A 10,685-nucleotide genomic window follows, 5' to 3' on the forward strand; every position below is an offset into this window, starting at 1 on the left:
TCCGACTTATCGGGACAGGAAACGCAGCCCAAAGAGGCCTAACGGTGCTAATCCTCACTCAAGACCTGATGATACCACCTCCAAATACCATTGAGAAAATGCCTTCATCCTTTAAATAAACCCGCATTGATGTTTTTGCTGCCTTAAAGAGCAGTAATCCTCGGAAAAGGCAGAAAGAGAGCATTCTCTAAAGCTCTCCTTAACATTCACCCGCCGTCTCCTTTCCCACTTCAAGTGGGAGCAAACACACTCTCGGCCAGGCGCGCCTTTTACCTTCAATGATGCGTTTCCTCAGAATGCTTCCGCTGTTGAAATCTCCGGTAACACGTCGCAGGTGCGCGTCTCTGTCTGTCTGTGTGTGGTCGAGCATTCCCACCTCGTCACAAAAAGTTCATCTGCAGCCATGTCATCGTTGCTACCTGGAGAAAAAAATAAGAAGAAGAATAATAAAAATGCTCGATGGTGTGGAGGAGACCACGCGCGCACACATTCTATTTTAGCAGCTGGACAAAGAGCTGTCATTGTGCATTTTAATTGGGCATTTATGGCTGCTTTTTTTTTTGGGCATCCACTTGGCTGGAACAGGCCCCATCTGATTATACATTATGACAATATTAAAACAGATGTCCAGAGCAATAAAGTAAATTCCTGAAGGACTGTGCGTAATGTGAGTAATTGATCATTTTCTTCCCCCCTTCGCCGGCCTCTATTTACCAGCGTGCTCCTGTTAAACAGATTGCCCCCGTAGTCAGGAGTGGCGCCCATATGGCACAGCAGTTTACTGGCAATTTGACTAAACTGCTGATGAAGTGTTGCCGTTCCTCTGGAGGAAACCTGTTGGAGAAGGAACATTTGACACCGCGCTGGCTTTTAACGGCTCTTACTAAAATCCAAAAGCCGTCTTCCGCTGTTCAAACAAGGCTGCTGGCACAGGCTGGGCTGTTTTTTTGTTTTTGTTTTTTTTTTTTGCCGCTGCACAGGAAGTCTCCCTTCCCAAGTCGGACCTCGGCTTGGCTTCCGCATCCTCCAGACAGCTCAGCAACGAGGGGATGTTTATTATGATGCAAACCCGCCTTGGCAAGATGCAATCACAACACTTGGGTTTTCCTGCTCGACTGTAAGCAGACCTGGACGTGACTCGGTGGTGCACGCGGAGTTTAAACGAGACGCGATTGCAAAAGAGAAAAGCCGGCTAATCCCTTTTGACGTTTTGTAATCAACAGCAAGACGGCGGGACACGTAGAGGGATGTTTCTTCTCCTTCGTTTCGGCTAACGAAACTGATGCTAAAAATATACTTTACAACTCGCTCGCGCGCGCATGCAACACACACGCACACAAAATGTGTTTAACTTTGTCTTCCTTCCTCCTCATCCTTCGCCTGCTCTCCCTACACTTGACGCCAAATGGAGGGATTCAAAGGAGACCTGGCCACGCTCCAGAGGAACGTTGGGGGTTATGGAATCATCACTCGCCTATTAGAGCGGCCAGGAAGGCAACGTTGATCATCTTTCCGTCTCCTTGGTTCAACGTCTCTCCGCCCGCCGCCCAGGGCGGGGATCCCGGGGAAAGAAGCGCACTCAACACAATTCTTGTCGCAGTGATACACTTGACCAGGGGTGCCCATTACGTCGATCCGGATCTACCTGTAGATCTAAGACAGGTCCCAAGGAGAACCGAAGAGTGTCGAGGAGAAAAAAAAACTTTGTACATGTTAGTAACATATTTTTTTTGTGTTCATGTACGCTGCACCCTAATCATCTTATCAGTCTCATTTTCACTAAAAAATATTTTAAAAATAAAATAAAGCAGGTAAATCATGAGTTTCCGGTGGCTTGCGAGTACGTCACCGGGCCACCGGAAGTTGTTAGCGCTCAGCAGTCTGCAATTGCAGCTTGTGATCAGAGCTGTTGCGCTCTATCTTTTATCGTCATTATTCTCATTCAGAGTTTGCTTCGTGTACAATTCACCGAGGGCACTGGCAAAGAATTGGAATCCAGGCGGGTCCAGGGAAGCACTTTAAAACGGTACGTGTGAGCTGCAATAGTTAACAGGCTGCAAAAGTGCGTCGCATGCCTCTCAGTTTCAGGCTGTTTCTCATCATGGCGTGGGGGTGTGTGTGTGTGCGCGTGCGCGTGCCGGTAAGGGTAGATCCCGGGAGGTTAGTTGATCGAAAAGTAGATCTTTGATCCGAAAAGTTTGGGCACCCCTCCACTTGACGGATTTATAACGCCGACAAGATTTGGAAATAGCAAGAAAGTAACGCTGATAGGATATTTGTCATCGGATCACATTGTTATGAGATGGGGGGGGGGGGGGGGGAGGGGGGGATAGGAAAACAAACAAAATACTTTTTTTTTTCTTAATCAATGTTTGACTGGTTAAAAAAAAAAGTTTTCACTTCAAATGGATAAAAGTGGAAACGCTGTCTCTTAATATTGCCGTCGGCATGATCCAAAAAGCAGACATCATTAGATGTTGCCCTAATTCAGGGGTGTCAAACACATTCTTGTCGTGGGCTGCATTGTAGTTACCGTTTGTTTCCCTTGGAGGGCCCTTATGACGGTGAATTTTGTGAAACCATATAGATGTTTAATCACCTCCATATATTACCAACACAGTGCACAACAAATTGATCGACAACTAGTTTTAAAATCAGAAGTCAAGAATAACGACTGTTATTGTGGATTATATATGACAATTTGAAATTTTGGTTCGGACTTTAGCAAGCGTCATAGAACTTGACATGCTTGATTTGGTTTTGCGGGCCACATAAAATGATGTGGCGGGCCAGATCTGGCCCCCGGGCCTTCGCTTTGACACCGGTGCCCTAATTGAATCTTCTTTTGAACTTTGTGTGGCTTTTCAGATGAATGCATGCTCACATTTCTTGAACTATATGAGGTGGTTTCTCTCAAGATTACATACAGTAATCGAAAAAAGCATTTACATGACAAGATTAAATGGACTGCATGAAGCCACGTATTTTATTTTTTACATTTCAAACAGTTTGGAGTGATTCTGCCGTGACAATGAGATGTGTTACCTGGCAGCGCACATTCAAAGTAAAACGTTGGTGGCGCCCCACATCACTGGCGTCATCACGAGTTCTGATACCAGCAACAAAGGGAACAGAAATGATTTGACAAATGAGGGATCAGAAATGATGACAAAATTGACAAATGTGAGGAATAGCGTTTGGGACGAAGTCATTATTATTATCAAGATTTGTTGAAAATGAGCAATAACAACCCACGATATAATTAAAAATTGAATTGAATTGACAATAAAGTTGTATTCAATTCAATTAAAAAAAAAAAAAAAGGATTGTGAAGAGAAGAAAATTCTGATGTTAGAGAACAATGCCCCTTCTCTCCAAAAAGTCGAGTGCTCCATTTCCTTCACTTGCTGAATAACTGAATAAACGTTTGGCCTCGTAGAATGGAACCTTTCCTTAGGGTGCCATCTGCTGGCTAAAAGCGCTACCTACACCGAGTACAGCGTTCCAGGTGGACTTGAGGCCTCCTTTTTCGAAGGTTTTTAAGGTCACGAAAAAAAAACAAGCAAGCACATGCAAATTGTGCATCGGTTGGGGGGGGGGGGGGGGTATACGTCAAATAAGGCTCGAAGCATCACATCAAGTTTATTTTCTTGACCACTCGTCTTATTATCTCTACAGGAGTCAGACGAGAAATTATTACCAAATTATTTTATGTGTCCGGCAAAAGCAATTTATGTGCATATGTCATGTTTCAGCAGCCTGGCGTTCGACCACACTCCTTTTTAAAAGAAAGTGAACAACAGTTGAGCAAACTATTTTCATTGCCGTCTGATTTCAAAACCAGCTATCCAAGAATTTCTCGTGAAAACAAGGTATGCCGGAGAAGTCCCTGGAGCCTCACTTTAAACACTCGAAGACGGTGTACGACAACAAAATAAAATTAAAATAATCAGACCAATCAAACGGCGCGGACGCAGACCTGCGCACAAGTGATGCTTTTAGTGATACACTGTAAATTCCAGTGCAAATGACAGAAGTGTCAAAAGTCTCAACATTTTGCTTCCAGAATTGATTTTGGAGCAAAAAGACCTGGCGTTGAAAGTCTCATTCTGACAGCATCACTGGGTAAAAGGCATGCAACTTCAAATACAGAATGAAAGGGAACTTCTTCCCCACTTGTGTTGATAACATTTAAAGTCAAACATTAACAAAATATACAGACGATAACTTCAAATGAACAGGTTCAATGTCCGGCCTCTGCAGAGCTTGGTGATGATCTGATCATTTGAATCAGGTGTGTTGCAACAGGGAGACTTGGAAAACATGCAGGACAGCGGCCGTCCAGGACCTGAGTTTGACACCTATGAATTGGGGCCAGCTTAAACACCAGTTTCAAGCACCAGAGCTCCGGCCTATTTTCGGTGGTGGAAAAAGAAAGAGCTGGTGCTAACCCGGCCGGTGGCCCGCAACCGGTGGAAAAGGGACAACACAGGCCCAGAAAGGCCGCATAAGCCGTGGTTTCAACCCAGATCGTAACAGGTGCCTGTTTGCTGCGGGGCAGCAGTGGAATTAAACCAGCGTACCTTGTCTTGCTCTAAATGCAGGGGTGGCCAAGTCCGGTCGCGGAGAGCCTCTATCCAGCTCGTTTGAGATGTCTCCCTCCTCCAACACACCTGATTCAAATGATCAGCACTCTTTGGAGAAGCCTAATAATGACCCTAGTTGTTGCAATCGGGGGGCTCTCCAGGACAGCAAATTGGGCATCCCTGCTCTAAACGGGATCGACACGTTTTACAATCCAAAAAGACCATTTTGATGGCTCACGAAAATGTGTGCCTCGTTGCCGAGAAGCTACAAATGCAAAGTCGGTGAGTGTAAGGCTAAGCTAACAGGGACACACCTGTCCTCCATTCTAGAACTCGAACTGTGGTGCGCACTAACCGCGCCGTCTGGAGACATTGAGGATAGTAATGGGTCGCTTGGGGAAATGGGTGACAATGTATTATCCCTGACCAACTCCTTCATTTTACAGGTCCTGGGGTTTCCGTATGGGCCAGAATCCCCAGTGTCGCTGGGAATGGGGTCAAAGGTGATGGTGCCATTGTTGAGGTCCAACGTGGTCGGAGGGGACATGTCGGGAGTCGAGGCGTGACGGTAGAGCTCCGAAGCGCAGTCATCGAGGAGGGGCTCCTGCTTGATGACCCGACCCATCATCTCTGAGGTGCACACCGACGGGGACGAGACGACGGTGAGACCGTGAGCGCGGGCTTGGATCTCCAACTCCTGTGCCAAAGACGAAATAGGAGACGGTCAGCGCAATGGCAAAATTGCTGCGACCGCTTAAATCACGGCCTGGAGCCGAGAAAAAGAATTCTACGCTTAAAGCCGTCAGCTGCCATCGTGTCTTGGCGGAACTGAAAAATTGCGTCTGCTTTGCATTTGTTGATCTCTGAGCGTCTTCTTTCAACATCAGAACTGAAGACGAGTGGGCCGCCAATTACACCATTCACATGACTTCATTTTCATTCCGCATACTCAATAATATGAGTGAGTGAGATTCTTGCTTTACATATTTCGGTGCAGACCCAAATAAATAGACAGATGTAGTACATGTTAGAAGACAAATAAATGCAAAGGACATCCCTCTGCCCCTTTTCAGTCTGACAGTAAGAGGCTCAGAGAAGTTTGTAAAAAGGCTCCTCGAAAATCTCTTGCGGTCAATAAAAAAACCAAAAAAAAACGCGTCCTCGATCGGGTAGAGGTCAGGCCACAGCAAAGGCAAATGAACATGTTGCAGCTTTGCAAAGGATTTTCACCCAAGTATGTGTACTTGAAAATGGAAGTACTCTGCCGCAAATGAAATTCCCAAATGACAAATAGCACAATTCTGAGAAATCTCTTCCATTGAGGTGGAATGGTTACCTTTCGGCAATATGTTTAGTTTCATGCCAAATTCATTTTGAGAATGTGAGCCCAATGGCACGTTAAGGTCAAATTCAGTCCACAGCAGGGGGCAGTGCTGCATAAAGCGAGAGCCGACTTGGATGGCTGACAACGGCTTATTTCACTAGCCCAGTCGTCATCAGATGAGCGTGTCTCGAGCAGAGCGGGCACATACAACACACCGCAATGAAAAACTCTTGACTTTCAAATAAAAGATGCTCAAGCTCAAAGGAAATATCGCCACGGAGGTGTGGAAGTACAGTACTGACTGACACTTTTTCAAAACACTTGATTTGTGGATTTCAGAGTGGCCCAAACAGTTATTAGGATAAAGGGGGGGCGAGTGCTTTGTTTGTTTTTTCCCCCCCTTTCTTCATAAATGAATATTCTCCATTTAAAACTTTCATTTTATATTGACTCGAATTGGCATTTGTTTGACGTTGTGAAACGTTCAAGTGGGCAATGAAGCGAGTTTGAGAGGAGGGCGAATAGTTTTTCGCAGCGAGTTGCACGTGGCAACCCACCTGGATACGAAGCATCAGGTGACGATTCGTATGCTCCAGCTTGCGCTGTTTGCACTCAAGCTCTTTGGTCCTCTGCTGCTCCCGTTGGAGTTTCCTGATATAGTCCACGGAAGCTTTCAGAATGGTGCCCTTATTCCAGCGCATGTCCCTGCAAGAGGAGATAAAAGGTCCAAAGTCAGAGTCAGCTGAGCCGGCTGACCGGAACAAGAGAGGATTCTTCATGGCCATTCTGAACAAATAAAGTGTTCCACTCTAAGGGCACTTGGCTCTGCGAGGAGGACAGTGATTGAAATCACGTCGATGACCGACTCGAACGTGAAGAAAAAAAACAAACACGTGTTCGTCTGGAACGCTCTCAAGTCATACTTACGGATCATTTGACTTTGGTATTAGGGTTCCAAGTTCTTTGATACGATCGTTGATATTGAATCGGCGCCTTCGCTCGACTGCAAGCGGGGTACAAACGAAATGCGTCAGTCGACAGAACTTTTGGAGCAAGCATTTGTATTTTGCTCCACATCACCGACGTCATCGCCGCACGAGAATATGTGAAAAGACTCACTCAAGTTGTGATTGTCCTTTTTCTGTCGTTCTTTGGCCATAGCGCGAACCTCAGCCTCTTTGAAGCAAAGACAAATGTGAGATTTAGGCTTTGGACTGGGCAAACTCAAAGTCAATCACATGTCATGAGTGCCAGCTGTTAACTGCACATCTCAAGTTGTGCATATTGTGTGCGATTTTGTCATTCACAAAATACTGGACACTTTTTCGAAAATGCAAATCCACAACCGCTTTCAGCATTTGTTTTCTGTTGCTTACCTACTGGAAAGCCATCTGATCTCTGATAGTTTTCGTACCGGCCACAGGGTCCAGGTTTGCCCAGTACTTGCTTCATGCCAGGAGCTGGAGTCATTATTTGGTCAATAATTGATACAATACACAGATTTGTATCTTGTGCATTTCTAAATTGCACACAATATCAATACTCTTGTCATTTAAAAAAAAAAAAAAAACTATGGAAGGACAAGAAAATAGCCCACATTTGTTTTCACCAACCGTTAGCAGTGAACTGACAACAAGAATTGGGTCGTCATGAGGATATTGGTTACTTTAATGCAGGGAAGTCCAAACCCGGGGGCCGTTTGCGGACCAGCATTCATTTTTCACTGGCCCGCGGCATATATTAAAAATGACATTTGACACGGCCCACGGGGCTAGCTTAAAAGAAAAAGATTGGTGGAGGTGGGCGGAGTGAGAAAAAAAATAGGTGCCACTACAACTAATAAATTGATTCACATTCTGAACAACTTTTCTAGATGCGTAAAGATCCAAATGAACTCCTGAGTGGTCATCTTACTCCTCTTTGCTCTTCAGAATCAGAATCAGAATCATCTTTATTGGCCAAGTATGTAGAACACACAAGGAATTTGTCTCCGGTATAACACGCTGCATTAGTATCATCGTAAACAACAAATCATTGAACCATTTTAGAGTAACCAGTAGCAGTATTTGTAGTACAAGAAGAGTGACTACGTCAGTGACTTGTTTTGCTTCAGAATGTGGAGATGGGATTCAGCTGCTGTTCAGTGCAGGGGTGGCTCTAGTCTAGTGAGCTAAAGGGCTGTTGGCCACCCTAACACACGTTTAGCAACTATGTAACCGTTTTCCAGAGTAACCTGAAAAAGTTAACAGTATATAATGGCTTGCGTGACGGATTTTAGCGTGTTTAATGAATGAAGGTTGAAGAATTTTACAGTGGCCTTTGCATCGTTGTATTTTCATGTATGCCGCCCTGAAATGAAAAAGTTTGGACACCCCTGCTGTAATTCTCAATCATGATCACAGGGATTTTCAATGTTCGGACAAGTCCATAATTACCCATGGAATGTTGGGAGAATGTATTCAACGTGGAAATACAGCTTTTTTTTTCTCGTACTTATCATTTTACCTGTATATTCCCTTTTGATGTTTGGTGGGCAGGAGTTGCTGATGGCGAGGCCCGGGTGGGGGAGTCCTTGGTTGCCGTATGCTTCCAGAAGATTACCAGACACTGGGAGCTTGAGAGAAAATTGAGAATTGTCAGACGCATTCTTATGCTTCTTATTTCTGAAAATATGGGCAGTCAACAACACGGCTGAAGTGAGAAAAGCAGGTTGCAATTACTGCGCTGTTCAGTTGAAGCCCTTGATCCATCAGTCCAAGAACGTCTTCATTGTAACTTGACTCCATGCTGATGATATCGTCAATAACTTCATCCATCTGTGTGACGTGAAAAACAAGAACGCGTTTCATGACGTTCAAAATAAATAGATAAGTCAATAAAATGCTCCCAGCAGAGAAAAACGCCGTCGAGTCACCCAAACGTAATGAAGTCATGACTTTTGTTACGCGTACCTCTTTCTCACAGTTTGAGGTGAGGGTGAGATGAGCCATGGGACTGTTGGGGGCACTGCTGCCGAGCCCGGGTGGCATGCCGTGTTCGGCTGGCTGGCCGGGGCACTGGCCGCCGGCTTTGCCTCCCAAGGTGGTGGACAGATACTGTCTCACCTGCTGCCTTTGGTTCTGCTGGATGTGGTACTTGCTGGGATTTTCCAGATGGGATTGCACCTACGCGAGCAAAAGACGGGCCTCAATGTTAGAAAGGATAGGGCTTTGGACTCGGGCTTTATGCATCCCTCCATAAATCACAAAGAAATGCTTTTCCTCCTTCGGATGAGCAGGATGACCATGAAGACAGAAATATGGACGGAGCGAGACTATGAATCAGAATCAGAATCAGAATCATCAGAATCAGAATCATCTTTATTGGCCAAGTATGTAGAACACACAAGGAATTTGTCTCCGGTATAACACGCTGCATTAGTATCATCGTAAACAACAAATCATTGTATACGGCACGTGAGAAAAGTACGTTTTTAAACCACTTCATGGAGTCCATCAATATTTAGCCCTTTCCAGGCATTTTGGGGGGGAAAAAAGCAGCACAACTCAGAGGTTCTCGGCACAGTAATAATCCATCCGCGTGTCCATCCATTTTCGACGCTGCTTTTCCTCTGCATAGGTGAGATGGAGATTTTTGGGAAAGAAGACGGATGCGCCCGGGGGACAGATAGCCAAACGACTACTCAAGTTCACATCCGCTCCTATTTTTAGTCTTCGGTGAACAGAACTTTGATGGTTTCCGGAATGTGGGAGGAGAAAAACCACGCGAGCATGGGGAGAACATACAAACGCCACATAAGAGGAAGCCCCGATCATAGAACTGTGAGGTGGAAGAGAGAACCAGTTGGCTAACATGCCTCAAGGATCATGATATGCCGTCGTCATGAAATACTCGTAGTCATTGTCACTATTGACACGTTTCACCATTTTTCCAGATTTTGAATTTTGAACGGTACACGTGTTTCGCTGGTGCCGCGGTGGCCCAGTTTTGACATGAGTAGTTCGAATCCAGGATTGGAATGGAAGTTGAACAGATGTTTTTTGGACCCCACTGGAAATCCTCATCAAGGGGAAAACGTTATGTCACATGATCACTGACTAGTTACACAAAACTCTCAAGAAAAAAAAAAGCCGTGTAAAACAAATAAATAAATGCCACTGACTAAGTACAGCAATGCCATCATTTTACATCAGCAGTTGGAAGGAAGCTGGTCTGCACAAAATCCATGGGGCCATTTAAGAAAAAATATCCACACGATCAACGGTAAAAGACTCGGCCATCTTACCTGGTAGTGACTGTATTCAAGCATCTCCAACATGATATTTGTTTGGAAAATGTATGTAAAAAAAAAAGAAAAAAAAAGAGGCACGTTAGCTACATTCACTCTTATGTTGTCAAGTTATGCCGTTAGCCTAGCACGTTTAAATGGGGGAGCAGTCAGCCTTCCTGGCTAAGTTATCAAGGATTTAAGGCTCATTAGTTATGCAAGTTAAGAAATGGAGGAGGACACAGAGACTAATCCTCCCACTGGTGTGTTGTTCTCGCTAAACTATGAATTTATGTCTTTATGGAGCCCGTTTGACGTCACCGCTTTCAGCTCACAAAGAAGTCTTTTTATGATTTGGCCAGTAGTCTGCGAACTGAAGCTAGCTTCAGGCAAACTAACATTTATTCTTTCGTTCTGCTCATCAAGTATAGAACATTGTTTGTTCTTATTATCAGGACTACAACTGAGTGCGACTGTTCTCCTACAAACCACACATACCAAAACACGA

General features: G+C 44.8%; 1 protein-coding gene and 1 long non-coding RNA gene across 2 annotated transcripts; one reads left to right on the forward strand and one right to left on the reverse strand.

Moving 5' to 3' along the window:
* The first annotated feature begins 1,009 nt into the window (after positions 1-1,009).
* LOC147201870 (uncharacterized) lies at positions 1,010-5,165 on the forward strand. Its single transcript, XR_015101587.1, has 3 exons — positions 1,010-1,117; positions 1,412-2,026; positions 5,033-5,165. It is a non-coding gene; the product is annotated as an uncharacterized LOC147201870 (long non-coding RNA).
* mitfa (melanocyte inducing transcription factor a) lies at positions 4,846-10,228 on the reverse strand. The gene is made up of 9 exons (XM_086117472.1): positions 10,196-10,228; positions 8,862-9,074; positions 8,631-8,726; positions 8,416-8,524; positions 7,287-7,370; positions 7,030-7,086; positions 6,838-6,913; positions 6,468-6,615; positions 4,846-5,283 (listed from the first exon to the last, which is right to left on the reverse strand). Exons 1-9 carry the CDS (start codon positions 10,226-10,228, stop codon positions 4,852-4,854), a joined length of 1,248 nt encoding a protein of 415 aa, XP_085973598.1. The 3' UTR covers positions 4,846-4,851.
* Positions 10,229-10,685: the final 457 nt, after the last annotated feature.

Source organism: Hippocampus guttulatus, chromosome 8, assembly GCF_054856545.1.
Source record: "Hippocampus guttulatus isolate MCC_2025c chromosome 8, RoL_Hgut_1.0, whole genome shotgun sequence".
Lineage (NCBI taxonomy): Eukaryota > Metazoa > Chordata > Actinopteri > Syngnathiformes > Syngnathidae > Hippocampus > Hippocampus guttulatus.